Source organism: Pygocentrus nattereri, chromosome 17 (assembly GCF_015220715.1).
Source record: "Pygocentrus nattereri isolate fPygNat1 chromosome 17, fPygNat1.pri, whole genome shotgun sequence".
NCBI classification, from domain to species: Eukaryota; Metazoa; Chordata; class Actinopteri; order Characiformes; family Serrasalmidae; genus Pygocentrus; species Pygocentrus nattereri.
In genome coordinates, this window is record NC_051227.1 from 23631451 (window position 1) to 23656100 (window position 24650).

The window sequence follows — 24650 nt, forward strand, 5'->3', positions numbered from 1 at the left end:
CTACATAGGTGTGTAAATAAGTGTATAAATAAAATTTTATTCTGATTGAGAATAACATTTACACAAGACAGCACCTAACTAATTACTGACACCCTTAGTACAGCGTAAAAAAAGAATAAAAAAAAAAACAAAAAAAAAAAACAACCAAACAACAAATTTATCAAAAAATATTTTTTTGACCTGTGTCAGTGTTATTGGCATTCCTAGAAACAAACGTATGTGTTTTTTTTTAACATATGCCATCATCTATGATGTCCTGTTTTGCTAGGGTATAAATATGTGGTGAAACAGAGGCCAAATTAGTCAACCTTAGTCACTCAGCAAACGTGAGCAAAATTAGAAAACACACGAATGAAAACAGTGTTGACCTTCATAAAACAGCTAAGGTTACAAGTCTGAAAATGTCCATATCCACTGTTAGGTCAATAATTAAGAAATTCAAAACAACCAGAGCTGTAGCAAACTTGCCTGGAAGAGGATGCATGTTTATACCCACACACACAGTGATGAGGACAGTTAGGGAAGCATACATTCTTCCAAGGATCATCGTTGGAGATTTTCAGAATCTTGGTTAGAGCATTTAAGGTTCACCAGTACAATTAGACACAGCCTCCACGCCAACAAACTATCTGGAAGGCCTGCCAGAAGAAAGCATTTTCTTTCATCTCTTTTTATTTGGACACTATTGGAACTGGTATTGGGTTCTATAGTAAGATGAGACAAAAATTTCTTTTTAGCCTGATCTGCCATTGTCTTGTCTACTACTGTAAAACATTATCACCTGTCTGTAAAGCACTTTAAGCTGCCACCAGTATGAAAAGTACTCTATACATAAAGATATTATTTGACTTAATATTAAAATTAGAGCGTTTTGGTAACTAACAGTCAACAAGGTTTTGCGTAAAAGGAAGGACAGTTATATAGAAAAGAACCTCAACACCCCTGTTAAGCATGGTGGAAGATATGTGATGATTTGGGCTTTGGTTTTTTTCCTGTGAACCTTGGCATCAAGAATTTAAGAAAAAAGCTACAAAAATTTTAAGAAAAAAGCTAAAACTGTGTCATCCACCTTAATCCAAAATGACCCAAAATATGCATCCAAATCTACACCAAAATGGTTCAATGACCACAGAATCAGGCTTTTGACATGGTTGTCCCCCAGCCCAACAAAAATCCTGTGGGATTTTGATCCTGTGGGGGCATCCTAAAGAGAGGATACTGGAGGATCTGGAGAGATTCTGTATTGAGGAGGGGTCTTGGATCATTTACTCTGTGATCTCCATTCTCACCATACATATTATAAGAAAAGATTCCATTCTGTTGTTGATGCTGTGATGTTGTCTATACACACACACACAGATATATATATATATATATATATATATAGCAGTCATTTGGGCGGAAGGCAGGATACACCCTGGACAGGTCGCCAGTCCATCGCAGTGTATATATATATATATATATATACAGTGCCCTCCATAATTATTGGCACCCCTGGTTAAGATGTGTCAAAAGCCTTAAAATAAATTCAGTTTTTATTGTGGAAACATACTGTCACACTGAAAATTGTAGAAAAATGTAACCTTTAACTCAAGTAGAGTTTTAGGGGGAAAATAAAATCCCTGACTAAGAAATAATTTTTCTTCATAAAATCACCTGTTCCACAATTATTGGCACCCCTAACAATTCTTAGGAAATAAATGTAATTAAAGAATTTCTGTCACTTCTACAGTAGTTTACGAAGTTAATCAAAGTATGTAGGAACATTTAATTAGCAATTCACAACTTCCTGTTTCCCTGGGGTATAATTATGACGTGACACAGAGGCCATTTCTCTTCAACATGGGAAAGACAAAGGAACATAGCATTCAAGTAAGGCAGATGTGTGTTGACCTTCACAGAAAATAGCCACTCACCTACACCTGTCCGTATCTACTGTCAGAGGAATTATTAAGAAGTTTAAAACAACTGGAACAGTGGTAAACAAGTCTGGACGAGGACGCAAGTTTATTTTGCCACCACGCACAGTGAGGAGGATGATAAGAGAAATAAAAAGTTCTCCAAAGCTCACTGTTACGGAACTGCAACAAATGGTAGCATCTTGGAGTCACGAAGTCTCCAAAACAACCATCAGACGCTATCTACACGCCAACAAGCTGTTTGGGAGGCATGCACGGAAAAAACCTTTTCTCACTCACAATCATAAACGTAAACGTTTGGAGTTTGCTAAGCAGTACTGGGACTTCAACTGGGACCGTGTGCTTTGGTCAGATGAAACAAAGATAGAGCTTTTTGGCAACAAATGCTGTAAGTGGGTCTGGCGTAACACAAGAGCTGAGTATGCAGAAAAGCACCTCATGCCCACTGTGAAATACGGGGGAGGATCAGTGATGCTGTGGGCCTGCTTTTCTTCCAAAGGCCCAGGGAACCTTGTTAGGGTGCATGGCACCATGAATGCTTTGAAATACCAGGACATTTTAAAACAAAATCTGGTGGCTTCTGCCCGAAAGCTGAAGATGGGTCGTCACTGGGTCTTTCAGCAAGATAATGACCCTAAACATATGGCAAGATCTACACAGAAATGGTTGACCACACACAGAATCAAGCTCCTCCCATGGCCATCTCAGTCCCCAGACCTTAACCCTATTGAAAACCTGTGGGGTGAGCTGAAGAGGAGAGTGCAGAGGAGAGGACCCAGGTCGCTGGATGATTTAGAGAGATTGTGCAAAGAGGAATGGTCGAAGATACCTCTTTCTGTGTTCTCCCATCTTGTGAAACATTATAGGAGAAGATTAGGTGCTGTTTTGTTGGCAAAGGGGGGTTGTACAAAGTATTAACATCAGGGGTGCTAATAATTGTGGCACACAATGTGGCACAATGTGGCAAACAATTATTTCTTAATGTGGGATTTTTTTCCTACTGAATAAATGCACTTGAGATAAAGGTTGGATTTTGCTCTTTTTTCCATCGTGGTCCTATATTATTTTAAAAAACCCTCAATTTATTAGAAGCTAAAGAACACATCTTAACCAGGGGTGCCAATAATTATGGAGGGCACTGTATATATATATATATATATATATATATATATATATATATATATATATATATATATATATATGTGTGTGTGTGTGTGTGTGTGTGTGTGTGTGTGTGTGTATGCATATAGATAGATTAAAAACAACAATAATTATTATACAGCTTCTTGGTGTCATACTATATCTATTCCCTGCAGGTTCACAGTTTAGCAGGATGCGGCCTTTTGACACTTACAGAACCTGCCAAACATGACAGCGAACAGGCGGCTTCCCAAGGTGTCCAAAATTCATAGGAAATAAAGCAGACATACACAGTGAGAGAGTACTATGGCAACTGAAGGGCAACAGGCATTTTGGAGAGCAGCAGACTGTGTAGTGGAATGAAGTGTACGTAAGCTAAATGCTAACCATCAGAACCTCTACGTCAAGAGTTCATGCCCTGCTGCTAAGATTCAGAAAGTAAAACAAACAGAGGCCAATTTCCAGTCCTAGTATGGAGGAGAGGGGACTTAACCAAAAAAAGAGACTCAGTGACTCCTTCCGCTGGACACATTCACTAAAAAAGCTGCTTTTAGTAGCAAAGCCTTTGTAGAAAAGTTCATATAAATAACCCAACTACCTAGAGGTGATGACCTGCACATATGGTGTGTTTATATAAAGCTTATGAAGTGGACTGCAGTGTTGGACAGGACACTGTGAATGTAAATCAGGGCTCAATTTTATTTTATGGCCCTTAGTAACTTGTCTACAAATGCTCAGATTGTTAATGTAACTGATTATGAAGAGTGTTAGAGTTAGGATTAAATATTTTTAAATGAGTTTTGGGTTGAGGATAAGATTAGGGTTAGAAGGAGTGTTTAGGATTAGAAAAAACTGAGATTGAATTTAAAGGGGAATTCTACAGATTTTACAATTTCTGTAAAGCATTTCTTCATAATTAACTTGGTGAGATGTAAACAAAGAGTGAGTTGATGTGAAATTTGTAGGCAATACTACCAACTTGGATTTCTTTACATTGGTGGTGATAAGAACCAGGGCCCATGATGTCTACAACACAAATATGAACCTGAACACATTCCGGAGTTTATATGTCATTTTGATGTTGGTAAAATAGTGGTGAATAAGAAAAAAATCGAGATTTCTTTTGGGCAGTATTTTGTTTTACAAAACCCTGCATGTACATCTCCACCATAAACTGATTTCAAAAATACGCTTTAGGCCAAAACTTTCTAAAGAATAGGCTAAAACTATGTCTCAGACATCAGGCAGTGTATTCATAACCATTTCATGTATCAGCTTTCTGTGAGGGAGGTCATCAAAAATTTCAGACATCTGGTTCCGATCACCACCACTGTACACAATTCTGACTCTGCAAGTGTTTCAAGAAAGGAGCATTTCACATCAAACCAATCTGAATGACTTTGTTCACATCTTAACCAATTAATTACATGAAATGTTTCAAAGTCTGGATTTATCTATTAAAGATGAAGATGAAAGTACTTACTTTGCCTGCGCTAAGACTCCTATGACTTCTGCATACAGATCTGCCACAATATGCATGTTGGCAGTGTTGGGACCGTGGTACCTAGAAGAACAACAACAAAAAAAAAAAAACACGCACAATAGACAGTGAATGGAAATGCAGACATGGGCAAGAAGAATAAAGGAAACTGTATGTAATATAAGATACTATATCTATTTAAGAAAGTGATTTTTACCCTTCTTTGTATTTAAAGTGCTTAAAAGCCAAGTTAATGACTTCCTGGACCAATGTGTCGAGGACTGGGTGGAGAGGCATCTGGTCAAGCAGAGACAGACACAGAGAGAGAGAGAGAGAGATTTACATTTCTATTGTGCTACAGTCAAGCATCATCTCAGTGAGCTTCCTGAAAAGTAGCTTTTAGGCAAAACATTCTAGCTATTGAGCAAAACCTACAAACTGAAAGCAAATAGCTGCTTTTGCAGTTTAGCCTTAAATTAAAACATTTTATGGGAGTAAATCCATACCACTGGATAATGTTTCTGAAGTCATATAAAATATTGATCCTGTGTATTGCTTGTATATTACAGTCATTTCCAAAGACATATTATTCAGTAATGACTCAGTAATTACCATGAAACTAATCCGCATTTTCAGTAATTATATGAGTGTGGAACTAAAGTTTGAGTCCACATACAAATTCTCAAGAGTTATTATTGTCATTTTCAAGACTGTAAAAATATTATTGTGTTATTACATAGTTTATTGCAGAATATACTACATCTACATTCTGCATTAACAGGTTTGAATATACATTCTGATCACAACAGAATATCTCCTCTTTCCAGTAACAGACACAAATATGATATTTATGAAAGTTTAGTTTATCTGCACTTTTAACAGATATTCTACCTGTTTAAAAGAGCTATAAGTGAGAAACAATTCATGGAAAATTACAACATGCCTTTGATATTGCTGTTATGGCTGTGATCTAATCTGTGAAAGATCTGTATAACTGATAATTGTCTGACCAGTCTGAAATCCAACTGTCAGTAGTCAGTAGTACAAACCGGGGGACATTTGCATGTGTTAGCTTGACAGTGTTAAAACAATATGCAAAATCAGTGTCTGTGGCCAGAAACGGATCCCTATCTGCATTTTAGGGCACACATCGTTTACGTCAGGAATTTTTCTTTTAAGCATCTTTAGTTGCTTGAAACCTACATAAAACTAAATTTCAACTGAGTTCCATGTAAAGTATCCTGCATTCATTTGAAACACAGCTGCAACAGTTGCAAGTTTCATTCAATCAAAACACCAATAATGCATGATGACATCAAATGGCATACTTTCAACAGACCACTAGACTAGTAAATAAAAGACTGTTTATTGGGTGGTTTAAAAGGAGATCCCCTCGTCGCAGTCGAGGTTGATCGCTTTTCATTTTGTGAGTTTCCTGAACAGCAAACATGACTGTGTTAACTGAGTTAACTAGCCAGCTAATGCTAACAGCTGTTTAAAAGGATGCTTGTATCCTTATTTATTCTTCTCCAGCTTGCTGTTGTTGTTAGATGCGTAGCTAAATTAATTTTATTCTTATGATGCCCCATAATTTTACACAGAGCTCAAATAATCTGGAATCGAAAAATGATTAAATTTACTACAGAATGGGAGACAAAGCTGCAGTTGGTGATGAACTTCTAGTGCTTCTACGGCAGATGGAGAGAGGCATCGAGTGGGAAGACAAAACAGTCAAATATATGGTAAAGAACCACTGATAAAAGGAACAGCAATGACAGCTGGAAAAATGCATATAAAATGTTGCAAATATTTAAATTACACCTCATGGATGATTTCACCATGAGAACGTCATGGTGTATCAAAAATAGCAGCTGCTAATTTGGCTATCTAATGGAGACATTGAATGTGTTGCATGCAACTACTTCAAAATTTTTTCTTGTTACTGTCAAGGAAAGAAAATTATGTTTGCAGGCAACTTCCAACAAGCAAGTAGTTGCCATGTAAAGCCAGCTTTAGTGCACGAACCGTAAAATGGAGCGATTTTCAGCTGCATATCATCAAAATTACATTTCAAGTCTCTAATTATTAAGCAACGGATAGTTGAACATTAGCTAATGTTGACAGGGCTGCCAAGCTGATTATAAAAGAAGCAACTCTGTCCTAACATATGTTCTGCTGTTTAATATACAGTACGAACACTAAATGGTAACTGTACACTGCAATCAGGGACCAAATATTAAATGTGTAGCTGTCAAGTTTTCCCCGGATCTCGTCCCAACTGCCCTTTCTAAACATTATGACATTCTTTGACACTGTTGTGGCATCAGCCATCTTCTTTGGAGTGGCCTGTCGGGGCAGCAACATCTCAACTCCAGACAGGAAGAGACTTGACAGACTTAAGAGGGCCAGCTCTGTCCTGGGCAGCCCCATAGATCCAGTGCAGATGGTGGGAGACAGGAGGATGTTAGCCAGACTAGCATCCATGCTGGAGAACAGCTCCCACCCCATGCAAGAGACTCTGGCAACACCAGACAGCTCCTTCAGTGACCGACTGCTTCACCCCAAGTGTGTGAAGGAACGTTTTCACAGGTTCTTCCTTCCTGCTGCTGTTAGACTGCACAACCAGCACTGCTCCCAGTAGAGCCCCCCTCCACCCCCGACTAGACCTCACACACCTACAGAACATACTGTGATTTTATCACCATTTCCTGTGTGCAACATAATCAACACTCCATGTGAAATATATTGTTAAATATCTCTATAGTGTAAATACTTTTGAGCTTTCTATTTATGACTGTTTATATTGTTAACTCCCCACCATCCCATGTGTGATATAAAACAGTACCTTGTGCAAAACTCCACATGAATTTCAGTCAAACAGTCCTTACAATGTAAATATCTCAGCTTTTTTATTTATTCATAATTCTTTATTTTGTTATTTTTTGTGAAGGATAGAGTTTCTTTTTATTTCTTATTTTTTTATGTTTAGTTTTTAATATACATTAGTCTTTATAGTAACAAGTAACAAACTGTAAAAAACCTTGTTAAGTACTTAACAAAGTTAATTACTTGCTTGTTAATTCTCTTCTTGTTACTTCTTCTCTTTTTATCGTTGTTGTCCTTTTGCTGCTGTAACACTAAGAATGTCCCCATTGTGGGACTAATAATGGATTATCTTATCTTATCTTATATCTATATCTACGAATAACAAGGCAAGTTCTTTGGTCAAGATGCTAATGTTGATTTGTAACAGGTGAATATTGACACAGGCTGATGATGAACATGTTCAAATTCATTGACTGATTCATGTGTTTTTACGACAATTTAGCAAACTAAGGTGTTTCCCCCCTTTACAGCACAATATTACTGATGGAGCAGAGCACCACAGCTAAAGTGTCCATGTATTGCAGTACCTGTTTGAGAACTTCTATGAGTACGAGAGAGAAGATGAAGTCGATGGCCAGATCTCTCCTCTCCAGTAAATAATCCCTCTGCTGTTCATCACTGAGAGAGATGAAGAGATTACGTGAGCTATGTTCACCCTCACTTTCATCCTCAATCACAGATTAAAATATTATTTAGCAGTGATGAAACGTGGCTTCGCGCTCAGAGCCTGAGCTCAGTGACTCAGTCCTGGGCTGCACGCCTGATGTCACTGGGCTATTTTGGCACCGTTGAGTCAATTCGTCCAGTGGAGCAAGGAGGCGAAATTTGTAATGGTGCGACTGCATTGCTGTTCTGCCAGTGATGGTTTTTGTTAGAAGGACTGTCATCCAGTCCACTGAAGAGAGAATACAGCCACCCAAATACACTCTCACATGGAATTCAGCTTCATAACAGTTTATTTATATGGCACAAGTTAATAGATTCAATGGTTACAGAGGTTAAAGCAATAGCACAGTGAAAAGACATATTGCTGCTGTCAGAACAAAACCTCTAATCTCCAAAATGGTAACTTTACAGGAGAAGGAAAAAAAAATACTTTACTTTAATGTAAGGCCAATTATAATGTGGAACCAGAACCCCCCACCCCAAGTAATTTTTGGCCATTTATTTTGGTCCATCCTTCATGAAATTAACACACAATATAAAGGCCAGCATGCATTTTCAAATTATGTTAAAAACTGAAAATCGACCAAAATGGAAATACAGTTTTGTTTTCGACAACAGTGATACATGCCAATTTTCCCTTTACCTCAAATGTAATCAACCATGACATGTTTGGTGTCAAAATTTGCTTCTTGACTCTTGCACTGGAGCTATGAATCTCATGTAGCTGTAGCTGTAACTTTCTCCATTTTATGATAACAGTATCTCAGACAGTGTCAAAAATTGCACATGCCAGTAAACAAATTTCAGCCACTGAAACATACCACTGTCTGCGTTGGAGAAAGAGAAAGAAAGGCTAAAATAAGTGGTGGAAAAAACAAAAACAAAACAGATTTTGTTTGTAATAAAGAATCTCAAAATCTCATAAATAATTTTAATAACGCAAATAAATATTGTAAATGATTTATCATTACTAAGTTCAGATGTTGGCAGAAAACTTGAAATATTGAATAAAACATATTGAAATGTCTTATGATGTGTAGCTAATACTATTTTAGTCTACACTGTATATGTTTATTATATAATTATTAAAATGATGAGTGATTCCAAACTTTTGAACTGCTAAAAGAATCTTCAAGAAGAGAACCGCAAAAGAGAATGAAAGAGAAAGAGAATGAAAGAGAAAGAGAGTGAAAGAGAGATAGAGAGACTCACTTTTTAGACTTTGTGTTGGAGCGTGGTCTGTACTCGTGGGACTCATCCTCTTCTCCGTTCTGCCTCTTGTACCAGTCAAACAGCGTGCGGAGGATAGAGGGCAGACAGTACTCCGCCAGAGAACTCATAGTGCTGATCAACTGCAAAAGAAAAACATACATGTTCAACAGTACAGTTCACTTATTCTGTTCGTTTGGGAAAGTCCTGAAATTAACTATGTGACATGACAAAAGTATGTGGACACCCAACATCACATCCACATGTGGTTGCTGAACATGTGATTCCAAACATGTCACCCTATACAGCTTCCACTCTTCTGAGAAGGCTTAAATTTTGGATTGTGGGAGTGGGGATTCAGTTTCAGTTAGCCGCAAGAGCATTAGTGAGGTCGGGTGCTGATGTGGTCGATCATATTTGGCTTGCAGTGGCATTCCAGTTTATCCCCAAGGCGTTGGACTGGTTTGAGGTCAGTACTCTGTGTAGGCCAGTCAAGTTCTTCCACACCAAACTCTGCAAACCATTTTGTTATGAGGCTTGCTTGTTCACTGGGGCATTATAATGCTGAAACAGGAGCTTTTCCAAACTGTTCCACAAAGCTGGAAGTATGCTGTTGTATTAAGCTTTCCCTTCACTTGAACTAAGGGGCCCAAAGCAGGGGCATAACCACACATAGACCAGGGAAGGCATGGGCCTACCCAGACTGATCACAGGCCCACTTAAAAAGGGGAAAGAGTATTTACTAAACTACACTTCTTAAGATAATGAAATTCTATTTGTTTTCCATCAGTGCTGTCACTGTATTATGGCTAGTCAAATAATTACACTCTCCACCTCTTTCCTGAATATTTGAAGTATGTATGGTTACTTTCATATTTAAAACATATTGTTTCAAAATGTAAATGCAAACATCTATTTTAATGCACCATTAAACCACTCAAATGGTCCATAAACATTTTCATGCCCGTTATTGCAGTGTGCTTAGGATGGCTAGGTTTAGGTATTTAGGTCTGCTGTGTTGTTTTTCCTCATCTTTGTACATCTCAGCTGTTTATTAATTAAACTCATTTATTTATTAATTTAACTCACATAGTTATAACTTAGTTAAAACTTAGTTATGTTCACTTCATTGAGCACTAGTTGTGCCTGGATGCAAGGTTTATAGTAAAGAGTGTTACAGTGTTATGACAGTGGGACATAGTGGGTTTGAAAATTACACCTATTATGTTGGCTGACCCCCTTTTCCACAGGTCAAGTTAAAATATATTCTTGCCTATACCATTGGTACAACCATTAAAAACATCCCATGCCTATTATTCCTCTTCCACCAACCTTTACAGTTAACACTGCAATAAGAGAGCATTCATCCATCGAGAGAGTCATCCATCAGACTGAGTATAAACGATGCATGATTTTTCACTCTAGTCCAGTGGTGGTGTACTTTACACCACTTCATACAGCCCTTGGCATTTCACATGGTGATATTAGGCTTGTGTGCCGCTGCTGCTCAGCCATAGAAGCACAATCTGGGAAACATCTGATGACCTTTTTTTGCTGATGCTGCTTCCAGATACAGTTTAGGACTCATAATGAGACATAATGAGAGCTGCTTCAGCACTTAGTGAGCTTGTGTGGCCTACCAATTTGCAGCTGAACTGTTGTTGCCACTTCCCAATAACAGTACTTAAAGATATTACTCCTAGATATTTCTACTTCTCAATAAAAGCACTTCAGTATGACCCATTCTACTATCAATGTTCATCTGTAGAGGCTGTATGGTTGTATTCTAGCAATGGGTATGGCCAACACAGCGGAACATCAATTTTGGATATGTGATGCATGTCTACAGTATAACACTGTTTCTAAAATTAACCTTTAAATACACTTACACCATAGAGAAGAGAAGAGAAAGAGAAGAGAAGAGAAAAGAAGAGAAGAGAAGAGAAGAGAAGAGAAGAGAAGAGAAGAGAAGAGAAGTTTTACAGTTAATGGAGAACAGACTGATCCCTTCATTCAGTACTACACTCTGAGAGAAGAACCCTCTCTCTGTGAGCTGCAGCTGAAAGACCAGTGACCAAACAAATGCTGCATTGTGAGCAGGAAGAAGCCTGTACATCCACCCGTACTCACACAATATTCCTCTTCAGTACATTTCAAGATATGTTTTGCCATAGAATGTTATAATGATCTCTATTTGAAAAAGCATATGTTTAGCCTAAACACTTAAATAATCAGGATGATCTCATGATGAATAAAGAAGCTGAAGTCTGAGAGCACTGTTCTCTAGGAAGCAAATCATACTGATCACCAACTGTCTGATGTACGAAACCTGACACTATAGTCTGAAGATGTCCTAAATGTACATTGCAATATACTGTATCGTTTGGCTTTCCACATCACTCTCATTGTTAATGTGCCTGCAAAGTAGGCCAGACAGATCTATACGCATTTCAATAATGCACAAAGGCTGATTAATCTTTGGCTCAGCAGGTCAGTCTGAATGGCTCCCGTCTGCGCTGACATTTAGAGATTTCTAGGAAAATGTCTGAGAGAGCGAGAGAGAGAGAGAGTGAGAGAGAGGGGTGGTAGATCGCTGGCTTAGTCACACACTTACTTGGTCGAACTGTGGATCCTCTCCTCTCTGCAGTGACTTTGTTAAGGGCTTCTCCTGTAAAACAGAACAGAGCAGGTTTCAGTGTTTTACGTGGTTTGAATCACTGAGGTTTGAAGCACAAAATAAATGCAGTGAACATTCAGTCTTAAAACATTTATTTTCTAGCTCAGCAAACAGTTCCTTTCCTTAAAGCTTAAGCCAAATGATGTATGCTACATACACCAAAACATACCAGGAGTGCTTGTTCGTTTACAAGTACAAGCTGTTATGGATTCAGTGACTGCTCGAATAACTTATAAACAAACAGGAGAGGAGATAAGAAGCTAAGCTATACAGCTGTTTCCCTTGCTGTGATGATGCAGCTGATCCTTCTTGCTGTCTGCGACACACTGGGATACTTTAGCATTCAAAATCTAATTGTTATGTGGTCATATACGATGGTGACCACCACTGAAAGATGTCACAACAAGTCTCCGATGCAATGGACCATGTTCATACCTGTACTTACAATATATGAACAAAAGTCTTGGGACATGTACACATTACACCTACAGGAGCTTTTATGACATCCCATTCTAAATCTGGGAGGTCAGACGCTGATGTGGACGAGAGGGCTTGGCTCACAATCTCCATTCTAGTTCATCCCAATGGTGTTTGATGGGGTTGAGGTCAGGGATCTGCGAGGACCAGTCAAATTCCTCCACACCAAGCTCACCCAACCCTGACTTTAACGACCTTGCTTCGTGCACTGGGGCTCAATCATGCTGGAACAGAAAAGGGTCTTCCCCAAACTGTTCCCACAAAGTTGGAAGCGTACAGCTGTCCAAAATGTCCTGTTATGCTGAAGCATTAAGCTTTCCCTTCACTGGAATTAAGGGGTCTAGACCAACCCCTAAAAAACAACCCCATAGCATTATCCCTCCTCTACCAAACTTTACACTTGACACAATGCAGACAGGCAGGAAATGTTTGCCTGGCACTACCACATAAGCAAGTCTATTTAATGTTATTAAACAACACTTGATACAAGATTATGATGATTAAAGCATGTAGTTTGCAAGATGCTTTTTGATTTTGTGTAAGCTTCCATTACTTGTTAGCTATAAGCCTTGCAGCTCCATTGGAAGCTATAAAAAAGCAAACTTCAGAAATGTGTTGGCTGACTAACTATAATTGGGATAGTTATGTACATGTAATGTTTCACTGAGTTTAGACATAAACAAGACATCTTAAACAAAATCTTGAACACTGCACTTTTTTCCTTTGTCTGCGTCAATGTTAGATTCTTTTTTTTTTATCTCTTTCACCATCTGACACAACAACAAAGGTCAAACTCTTGGTGTTTCCAGACTGCAATCAAGCCATGTTGTCTGCTTTAACTTTGGGCAGTACTGTCTAAGAGCAGAGACGAGTCAACAACCCTAAATGCATCTGCGGCACAAGCCCGACAGGACGTGTGCACGGTCTGTTAAATTCAATTCTCACTCATTCAGCGCACTAAAGAAGCCTTTTAGTTTTTGGCTCATAAATATTTCAGCTGAAAGTCGTTTGACAGCAAAATTGATTCAGGTTGCATTTGAAGAAAGAGCAACATCCTTTCCTGAAATGCCCTTTTGTATGAGGCAAATGTAGCTACTCTTCTGTTGACCCTTTATGATAATCACAAAGGGAAATAAGACTACAGTATTACCCATTAGAACCATTCAAACCTTTTAACATCAATAAAAACTACAAGAAGAACTGCTGCATTTAAAATGCAGATTCCAAAGATTGTTTTCTGCATATCATGGGCCTGTATCATGGAAAACTACATGTCCTCATTATTTTAAATATATCAGATTGAAGCAACATGTAAACACTGTTCAAGCTTCAAAGTGTACTGTTCACTATCCAGTCCAAAATGTCCAAAACAGCCCATTTTGAATTCATAGTTTCTGTGATGTCAACCAAGTCATGTGCATATATCTACGTATTCAGCCTATAGCAGTTTAGCACCACTCATTCATGTTGAAGTTATTAGGAGTGTTTCAAGTCAGGCTTTTCGAAGGTGGCACTATACAGGGCAGCCATATGTGTGTGTGTGTGTGTGTGTGTGTGTATGCGTGTGTGTATGCATGTATATATATATATATATATATATATATATATTTAGTTCCGGCCATACAAGCCGATTGGTTGAGAAGCGTTATAACCATGCTGCTATTTTGCCACAACAGCAAGTTTTTTCCACAGACACTGTATCACTCCTCTGAGACCACCAAACAAAATGAGCTGCAAGATGCTTTACAGACTGTCTGGAACAAAACAACACTAATATTGATTTAGCAGAAACTGACAAAACTGAGCTAAACTTGATATTGCATCAGTTTTATGGCTCTGTCTGCATTGCAAAAGGCGAGGCTTACAGCAGACTGTTCAGTGAGTGAGCGCAGTTCGTTACTTTGATGTTGCAAGAAGCTGCTTGTTAAGGAACTATAATTTGGCAGAATTAATTGCTGACATTAAAATATATTTATTAATTCATTACTTTATTCATTTAACTGCTGTATAAAAGCAATAGAACACACGAGGTTCTGTGTTATCACGAATAACATCACAGCTGTGATGATCTACGACACTCATCTTCGTGCGACCTGAGCCCCTTAAGAAGTAAACAAAATCTTCTAGAGTGGTTTGATGTAAAATTGGTTCACTGTAGACAAACTTGCCAATTTTGATTTTGTTACAGTGCTGGTGATGGGAACCCAGTGTCTGAAGAGTTTAATGCCTCTGAAAGCTCCAATACTGGAAGCTATTATGTGAAATAGTTATAAATATGCTCCCTGATGACTTAGGTATTGTTTTATAATGGTTTTCTTATATTTATTCATGGTGGAAAGGTACATGCAGGATGCTATAAGGAAAAATATTTTCCAAGGAAAACTTATATTTTCATATATACCACTATTTTATCATTATAACTTTTTTTCTGCAGTTTTAACTGCGATAATCTATACATGACTATGAATTAAATGACATAAAGAAAACAAATGCCAAATAAATATAAAATATATAATGAAAAGTGTTGTCCCCAGGAGTCGTGTCAATTATTTTAAAATAAAAATCACACTGATGACATCACTTGACTTCCTTTTACCTATTTTCTGAAGGTCTATGAAGAAAAGCACATGGTAAGTCCACTGTGTCTTTTCATTTATCAGACTTTTTCTCATTTAGCTCATGGTTTCATATGAAGCTTTTAGCTGATGTCACTGGTGTGACCTACATTATTCTTAGGTAATTGTGAAAAAACAGAATACAAATGGATTAAATAACATATTTTAGTGGACATTCGATGATTGACAACATGTGGTTTGATGCTCTGCAGAAGCCTTTTGGTAAAAAATGAAAATATCTCTGGTGTTACTGTCTCTGGTGTTACCTTTCTTATGTGTTACACCAATGAGGATTGGTAACACTAGTGATATCTATGGATAGACAGAAAAGTGGATGTTTCTGTATGGATATACCCTTGTAAAATATATGTGTATCCTTCTCCCACCCCAGCTGGAGGAAGTGTTCAAAGAATTTACTGCACTGCCTGGTTTCTCAGTTGATCTCTACTGTTTATGGAAGACATTGTAACCTAAAGGGACACATTCAGTAACTCTACTGCCTCTGTGCCTCAAACGTTTTGTACTTTCTCAGCATGTTTGCAGATGAAGTCTGGAATGCTGTCACTGAGACTTGGAGATCTGGAAAGCGGTGATCAAGAAAATCAGGTTCGTGACCTCCAGGTCTAATCCTACACCACATCTCATGCTGTTTTCATGATCCACATCTTTGTAGCTGTCATCACTAATCACTTCAAAATGTCTTTGGGCAACTTCTGAAAGAGAAGCTGCACCTTGAGGATATGAATGATCAGTGTTAGCCACAGGAAGAGGGTCAGCAGCATGACCGCGAGTAGAACAGAAACAGGGATTGGGCCATGGTGAAGTCATTCTCTGTGTGAAAGGCTTGTAGGGGCCACAAATGTTCTATATAAAGACACTTTCTTACTGTGCTAACTAGCATTAGCTTGCCTGAAATTAGCACCTCCCTGCAAACATACTTTCACAGCACACGTATGCTACAGAATTCCCTGTAGGATGGCGACGATAATGTGGCTAATAAACATTCAGGCGCCTCACAAAAGAGTCCCCACTTCTTTATTTTTTAAATGCTACTCAAAAAGGGAAATTTTACTTATTCTAAACTAAATCATTAAGATGTAAACAAAGTCATTCAGAGTGGTTTGATGTGAAACACCCTTGAAAAACTTACCAAGAAACACTGTATTGTTCACAACGTTACTGATAGGAACCAGACGTCTAATGACACTAAAACAAAGAGTTGTTACATGAAAAGGTTATGAATACACGGTCTGATACCTGAGAAATTGTTCAGTGTTAATGTATAAATAAGATTTTAGCCTAAAACATATTTTTAAAATTGTTTCATGGTGGAGAGGTACATGCAGTTTGTTTTGAGGTAAAATAACCCACAAAGAATTTAATTATTCAGATTTACCCCTGTTTTACCATCGTAAACATTACATATAAAAACTTAGAAGATATTAGTAGGTTCGCTGGTCCTTTTGGATAATAAATAAAATGGTTATAATTGTGTTGTAGACATTATGACCCTTGGTTTCTAACACCACCACTGTAGATGAGCCATTTAACACCAAACCAGTCTGAATGACTTTGCATACATCTCAACAACTGGATTATGCTGAAATTTGGTGGAATTTCCCTTCAAAACAACACAGGATGTTAAACAATATTAACTGACAAGACTGAGGATATGAGATTTTGACCTTTTGTCTGTTGGACTCTTCTAGTTTGAACAGAAATGAACAGGCTGTTTTGATACTGTGGTGTAGAAGGGGATCTACTCCTATTTTCTGAATTTCTGCATAATTTTGTCAGCAAGATGTAAACAGAGTCTTTCAAAGTGGATTGATATGAAATGGTTTATAGAGAAAATTTCTGTCTCTGGTTTCTTTACAGTGGTGGTGATAGGAAAAAGGGGTCACAATGATTACAACACAAATATAGCCATTTTATTTACTATCCAAAACCACCAGAGACGTTACATGTGAGTTTTGAGTTTTAATATGAAATGTTGCTAAAATAGTGGTAAATCTGGAAAAATATCTTTTGTTTGGGCACTATTTTACCTTAAAACACTCAGTATGTAACCTTCCACCATAAACAGCTTAAAAAAAACAATTCATGTAATAAAGTTCAGTAGAGAAGCGTTTAGGGGCATAAAACTCTTCACACATCTGGTTTCTTTAAAATTCACAGTGATGGTGATAGAAATTCAGAGTAAGAGGAATTGGTTAGTTTGTCTTTCTCTGAATGACTGTTTACATACATGTCGACACAGGAATTCTGAAAAATGGGTGGAATTCCCCCTTAAGACAAATATGTGCGTGACCTCTGTTCTAATTGGCTGCCCTGTGTTGTACCTCTTGCACAAAGAAGTCCAGACTTAAGCTTCAACATTAATATGCAGGGCCAAACCTATGTAGGCATGTCTTGTGACATCACAAAAACAGTGAGAGCAAACTGAAGTTGACAAAACTGAAGTTTCAGGAAATACCACGCCCAAAACTCCTCCTTCTCAATTCCAGCTTCCTATAAATATCAGTCCGTAATATTTCCATAATATGGGCCATTTAACATCCAGTGGTTCCCTATAAGGTGTATAAAAAGCCTCACCTTGAAAGGAAACTATTGCTACTGTAATGGTCATACAGTTCTGTCCATCCAGAAGTGAACTCCTTTCATGTTTGTGCGACTTTATCCCTCAGCATTGGACAGCGCTGCTAACCCCACCACGCTGCCGCTCCATACAGCCGGAACAGCTGCTGTGTCTGAGCCAATTCCCTGACCTCCTCTTGCCTCAACTCGATTCTGTCAGACATCTGTTTTTGTGCCTTGGCTTTATCTGACATTCCTGACAGGTCCGTGCCCCATACCTCACTGAGGCCAGTGGTCACATAAGCAGTGGAAAGTCATTTGAGCTGCTGCACTGGTGGGCCAGCGTGGTGGACTGACCTGAGTGCGGCTAGGGTCTGTCTAGTGCAGGGCAAAGAGGGAAGTGGCTAGAGCAGCTGAAAAGCAGCACTACTATACTGATAGGGCAGAACAAAACATTTGTGAAGAACTTTAGGTTGCTATGAATAAACAATATCTTAACCCTCTGGGGTCCTTAAACTCACCTGTGCATCAAATTCAATGCTTCTATATATGTTTCTTTATCTTTGTGATAATATAGCACAGAAATACAGTTCAAACATTTTCTGAATCTGTAGTGTTTTCATTCCATCTTGTTGCGAGATCATACATAACTCACATCGTGTTATGAGGCTATGAAGAGAAGCTGATATACAGTGTGTAACTGGTGTGTAATCTGTCTACATTTTGTGTGAAACACTAAGGACACGCTAGAAACCCCTTTATTCTTCAGTCCACATTGGAGATACATGTGCAAAGAGATTACAGCTGATGAATTTCCTGCATCATTTATGGAAAGTTATATGATAGCTATATAATAAGTTATATCAAGTTATATGCAAGAGCCTTTAAAGGTGACTTTAAGAAGATATGCGAAAAAATCTAGTAAATGCCCTCAGACTCTTAAGGGTTAATCTTCACTTTGCTTTGTCGTTGTTCACAGACTCCTCACAAACCATTACGTTAGAACAAGCCTTCTTGTTAATCTCTATTCCTGTCTGCAAGGAGGAAATGCTCAGATGACCTTATTTCCTATTTTGCTTCCCACTTCCGGAGGAACCAAAAGTTTGAGCAGATGACTTCAAATAGGAGGCTGAGAAATCGGAAGTTGGTGTCATCTAGTTTCTATTTCAACAATCCAAGGCTTGAATTCTCACCACTAGTAAATATCCCCTTTTCTATGAAAAGCCTCTGGTTTCTCCACACTGTAAATAAGCAACATATACCACCAACACCAGGCTTCTCTCCAGCAAGTGAATGCTACTGGGCAATGTTCCTGAGATAAATGTTCACTCTAGCTGCGTTGGAGCAATACTGGTTGTACACCTGCAGAACCTCAGCATGTGTGATGATTCATTTGTGATTCCGAAGTAGACATAATTTGTGGATAACCTGACCCTCAGACACCACTGATTCACAGGAGGAAGGAGGCTGAGAAAACTCATTCAAACATGTCAACAGAACCTAAAACATACAATGGAGATATACTTATAAGTAGTATCCATAAAAAACACTCATCTAAAATTTAGTTTACTCAAGTTTACTTGCAAGGAATTTTTTTTACTTTTATTTTCTACCTCAGTTCCATTTTAGCCACTTTAGTCATTCAACTGACTCTCCTTTTGGGTTTAATTTCACTCTGTTGTGTCGGTTCTGCTCATGAACTGCTTCACTGCTGCTCACTCTTCTCATTTTGGAGCTTTGGCATTTTTAAAGACAAAAAGAATCCAAAAAGAGTAAAATAGAGCAAACATTAGTTCCTATGCTGAAACATGTATTAAGTTGTACTAAAGGAATCTGAAAAGTACTCAAGGACTTGAGGAATATCTTGACAATTAAACTTCAGTTGTGTCGTTTTTTACTAGGCTATTTTATTTCTGCTGTATTATTTGATTTACTTTTACTTGAAAACAGTTTTAGGCTACTCTATACACATCTGGTTAGAGAAGAAATGTGCAGGGCAGGGGGACCAGGATGGAGGCCTGAAGGGCCCACTGTCCTGCCCATTATAGTGCTTTAGTGCCTTCAAGACTAATATATGTAAATGACTAGGCTTCCCTGTATTGTGCCTCATTCAAAAAGCAGTCTGGTCTGAAACATTTCTAATAACTTTAACACAAATGGGCAGAGCTAAGCTGCTGTAGGCTGAATAGGCTTATAGCATATCACTGCTGTCAGAAACAAAACCTCAATTTTGTGTAATTTTTCAGTTTTTAACATAATTTGCCTATTTATATATACTTTGCATGTACATTTCATGATAAACATGTACATTTCATGATAAACGGACCAAAAGAAACGGCCCAAAATGACATGGAAAGATGTCTGGTTCCACCGACTTAAAGTAAAGTACGTTTTTTGTTTCTCCTTTAAAGTTACTATTTTGTTGTTTCGCTGTCTAGTTTGGATTTGACACCAGCAATACATGTAAATTAGTTTGTTCTTCTGACATCATTAAAACAATGTATTCAAAATAAGATATTTTTGCCACATAGTTAGCTTATAGTGAATGGACTGTGGAGTGATTGGTACATTTTGAAATTTTAGCAATGCTTAAATATTACTTCAAACTTTTCCTAAAAAGTGATTGAAACTCAGTTATCCACGATACGGGCCTTTTAACAAAGCTTGCTGTCCAGCTTGCAGCATTTTCTTGAGGTTGCCAGTCTTCTATTCGTTCAGTGTTCAAAGTGTTCATGTAGTAAAACTTATACATCCACTACTGAATTCAGACTCCTAGTAATTCAAAGGACCCAGTGACTTCTGGAAGAGAAACTATCAGGTTTTAACATTTTTGTTAAATCATAGGGTACAACCGCAGCAATTTTCAAAAAACGCTGTTGCTTTTTCCTCAAAGACAAAACCAGCTAAGACCCAGCATTCTAAATATGGGCATGACATAAACTACAAAATGATGATTTTAGAGAGCTACTGAAGTCTGCATAAATTTGTCCAATTAACAAAACCAATATGGCGTTCATGCAATAATTTTTAACCAGCATGTTGCTTGGCAGCCATATCCTACTGCTAACAGGCAACACAGGTTGGTGGACAAACTGATTATTGAGATCTGCAATGTGTCGAGCTTAGAAACGCATTGTAATCATGGTAAAATCACTGTAACGCACAGCCTCAGTGTCTTACTGCTTTAGCAGAGTCACTCCAAATTTTACTCACCAGCGGCTCGGCCATCACTATCCGTATCTTTCGCTCCGAGTGTGTGGTGAAGTTGGCGAAGAGGCTTTTGAGGACGTACTCGCCTGGCCGGCTCTCAGGGTCAACGCTGATGGGCATCATGGCCGGTGGTCCTTTCTCACCCAGGGCGCAGCACACTGGGGCCACTGGAGGCTTACTGTATCCAGGAGAGGCTGTGAAAAACACAAAAAACAAGGACAAACTGGTTAAAACACTTGGGTTTGGCATTCTAGCAGGGAATTGAGGGGATTTTGGCAACTGGGTGGAGTGAAACTGAGAAAATTCTCAGTATTCATTTGAGATATGAAATGAAAAACATGCTGCAGGACTGACGCTGCTGTTGCTCCGTTTTTAAGTTTCTGAAATGACATAATGAACCATGTGCTACTCAAGGCAAAAAAAAGGTTTGCTGCTCAGCCCACAATTTTAGACAGTGTGTCATCTCCCAAGTTCATAGAAAGGTTCACTCTCTCACTCTCTCATTCCCCCTCTCTCTCTCTCTCTCTCACGAAGGCCTCAGTCCATCAGAAGCTCTTATCTCAGCGCAGACAAACGGAAGTGAAACGCCCAGACTGCTCCCATTCTGCCACTGACACATGACATTATTACCCTGTAAGGCAAAAAGAGCCCATCCCCTCATGAAGTGAAGAGAGAAAGAAAGAGAAAGAGAAAGAAAGAGCTTTAATAACTGTTCCCATTGTATGGTGCACTGAAAAAAAACTGATGCCTCATACAATATATGATTAAAAGTATGTGGACACTTGACCACACACTGAATTTGTTGGCCCTTCCGAATCCAAATCCGATGCTTAAGCTGGGGCGCAGGTACTCGGACATGGAAGCTCCCAACACACAATGCAGATTTTTGTGCTTGTGTTATTTCCAGAGGCAGTCTGAAACTCTGTACCAAGTGATGGAACAACAGATAAGCCCTTGGCGGCCCAACTCTGGAAGTTTGCGTGGTCTACTGCTTTGTTGCCGAGTTGCTCTTGCTCCCAGACGATTCCATTTCGCAATTATACCACATACAGTTGACCAGGGCAGATCTAGCAGGGCAGATATTTCACAAACTGACCTATGGCATTCTATGACAGTGCCACATTTAAAGTCACTGAGCTTTTCAGTAGGAGCCATTCTACTGCCTGTTTGTCTAAGGAGCTTGTCTATGACTATTTGACTGTGGCAATATGTGTGGCTGAAACATCTAAACTCAATATTAGGAAGGGGTCCACATACATTTGGCCACATGACACAATTCCACATTGAATCCAGAATTAATAATGTTCATTGACAATTGAACTCGGGGCACTGAGCAGGGCGTAAACCAGTGTAGGGTAAAATGTAACATGTATATTTTATGTAATTAAACAGGTTCAAATATAACACACTTTTAGTCATCTTATCATGTTTCCAACATCATATTTCAGACATATTTCTCAAGATTCACCCTGAAGACTGATTTTTTAAAGTGAGTCATGTATGTAATTGTGATCTTGATGGCTGTAATATAGCACATTTAGAAGCATATAAATAACTCAGTGAGAGCTAGATAGGCTAAATCACTGCATCCACACAGCAGGGTATGTTTAATACACAGTAAACAATGAGAGAACTCTGTATTCCCCCGTATAAATTCAACAACTTCAAATTCAACTGTATCACTTACAGTTGACCGGGACAGATGTAGCAGGACAGATATTTCACAAACTGATCTATGGCATCCTATGACAGTGCCACATTTAAAATCACTGAACTTTTCAGTTGCCTGTTTGTCTAAGGAGCTTGTCTATGACTATTTGACTGCAACAATTAACCCCACCTATGGGGTAAGTTGTACAATTTGCACTCATGCCACTTTGATTGTAACGTTAATAAACAGTAGATGTTGGAAACAATGTTTATGCTTTCAATTGCAGCAGAGATGTGTAGGTTGCTTGTATATAAAAACAGTAATGTTGCCCAAGTACTTTTCTCACAATGTTAACACCAAAATGTGCTCCTCTCTCCTAACACTAGTACAAAATAGCACAAAGCACTAGTGCACAATACAAGCAATGCACACTCGTTCGGTTTTTGTCTGATTCTCTGGCACAAATAGCATCACAAATACTGCATCAGTGACAGTAGCATCAGCCAAGTTTTCAATGAGGAGACAAGTCATACAAAGATGTATCATTTTATCCATTCATAGTAATATTTTCAGAGCAGTAACTAGTCTCACATAAATGCTTCAGAGCTTTAGCTGAGAAAAGAAGTTCACTCAACTCAGAAAGTGATCTTGACCTCCTAAGAACGAGGGCACACATTAGACTGCATTACAGCGAAGCATTAAAACAGTATGTAATCTTTGGCTGAAAATCAAGTTGTTTTAATGTTCCTGCAACATGTCCACTCCCTCTTACGCACACTGGAGCTACTGTACTGCAGGCATATAAAACAGAGCTCGACTGATATATCACTTGAGAATCAGCCGATACTGACAGTCAACGAAAATACCGGCGATAATTCCCTGATAGTAATTCACGGCCTTATGCAACAGGCTCCTCTGGTTAAAGGACATGCTGTTGATTTTCTTCAAGTGAAAATGAGTCAAAAATATCCTACCCAGGAACACAGTGCTACATTTACCATGCACTAAATTTAACATATTGGAAAAAAAAAAAAAAAAAAAAACGTGTCGCATGTGTAAACATTTGGAACGTTTATTTTTTGTTGTTATTGCTTTTTGTTTTATGTTACATTTAGCAAATAAATAGAAATTTGGTCGATTAGATTTGCGGATATATGCTGTATGTTATGTGTTTTCTGCACAAAATATACTTGCAATTATCATAATCAACAAAATGTAACTGGTGTACAAACTTTCGCTAAAAAACTGTATGAAGAGAAGTGATGAAAGATGAGAAATAAGTGGTAATTTACAGAAACCAAAAAGGAGTGACAGATAGCCCTGCCCCAAGTGCTACAATATTTTTATTATTAAAACTGCCATTTTCTGATGTTTAGTTGGGCCTCTACCTTAAAAACTGGATAGAAAACTATAGCAGTATTAAATAACATAAAATGATATCTACTGCTATCATCAGTTATCAGAATTTAAAACTGATATTGGTATCGACCATAAAACTTTCATATCAGTCGGGCCCTAGTATGAACAAGTCTACAGGCATAGATCAGAATCTCTCTCTCTCTCTCTCTCTCTCTCTCTCCCACATCATGCTTTTAATAACAAAAAGGCATAATCTGCAATAACACAGAACCTCAGTGCTCATTAGAGGGATCAGTGCACTACTGACACTGCTGTTGTGTCTCCTTTAATGTAACTGAAACAACAGATGCTACTCAGGGAAAACAAAACCCAGCCACTCTGCTCTCTGTGTCAGACATTTGACAATTTCTCAGCTACAAAGTAGGGATGGGCAGCACCACTGCTTTTCTTTTCAGTACAATACTGACTTACACGAAGGCTTGTACCATGAGTACAGACACCTAAGCCTTCTTCTGAACATTGATAGAGGGAGTCATTTATGATTTCCACAGCGCACACACACACACACACACACACACACACACACACACACACACACACACACACACACACACACACACACACACACACACTTTCTAAGCTGCTTCTCCCTCAGGGTTGCGGGTGATTTCCACAGCAAAAAGTGGTAAATCAATCAATGAAATGTATTTAAATGTAATATGCAGAGTCTTTCGAAGACTTTCCCCAACCTAAGCCTCAACCTTTTACTGTAACATTGTGCTTC

At 38.4% G+C, this 24650-nt stretch overlaps 1 protein-coding gene across 8 annotated transcripts in view; it reads right to left on the reverse strand.

Annotated features, from left to right (window-relative positions):
- frya (furry homolog a (Drosophila)) overlaps positions 1 to 24650 on the reverse strand; it is a 161634-nt gene that overhangs the window by 97899 nt on the left and 39085 nt on the right. For all 8 annotated transcript variants that reach the window (XM_017708583.2, XM_037546836.1, XM_037546837.1 and 5 more), the window contains exons 2-7: positions 20860 to 21050; positions 11915 to 11968; positions 9304 to 9443; positions 7953 to 8043; positions 4757 to 4836; positions 4543 to 4623 (exon numbers count right to left, since the gene is read on the reverse strand). In XM_017708583.2, the coding sequence (XP_017564072.1) occupies positions 4543 to 4623; positions 4757 to 4836; positions 7953 to 8043; positions 9304 to 9443; positions 11915 to 11968; positions 20860 to 20979 (566 nt within the window). In that variant the 5' untranslated portion in view covers positions 20980 to 21050. The remainder of the gene's footprint in view (positions 1 to 4542; positions 4624 to 4756; positions 4837 to 7952; positions 8044 to 9303; positions 9444 to 11914; positions 11969 to 20859; positions 21051 to 24650) is intronic.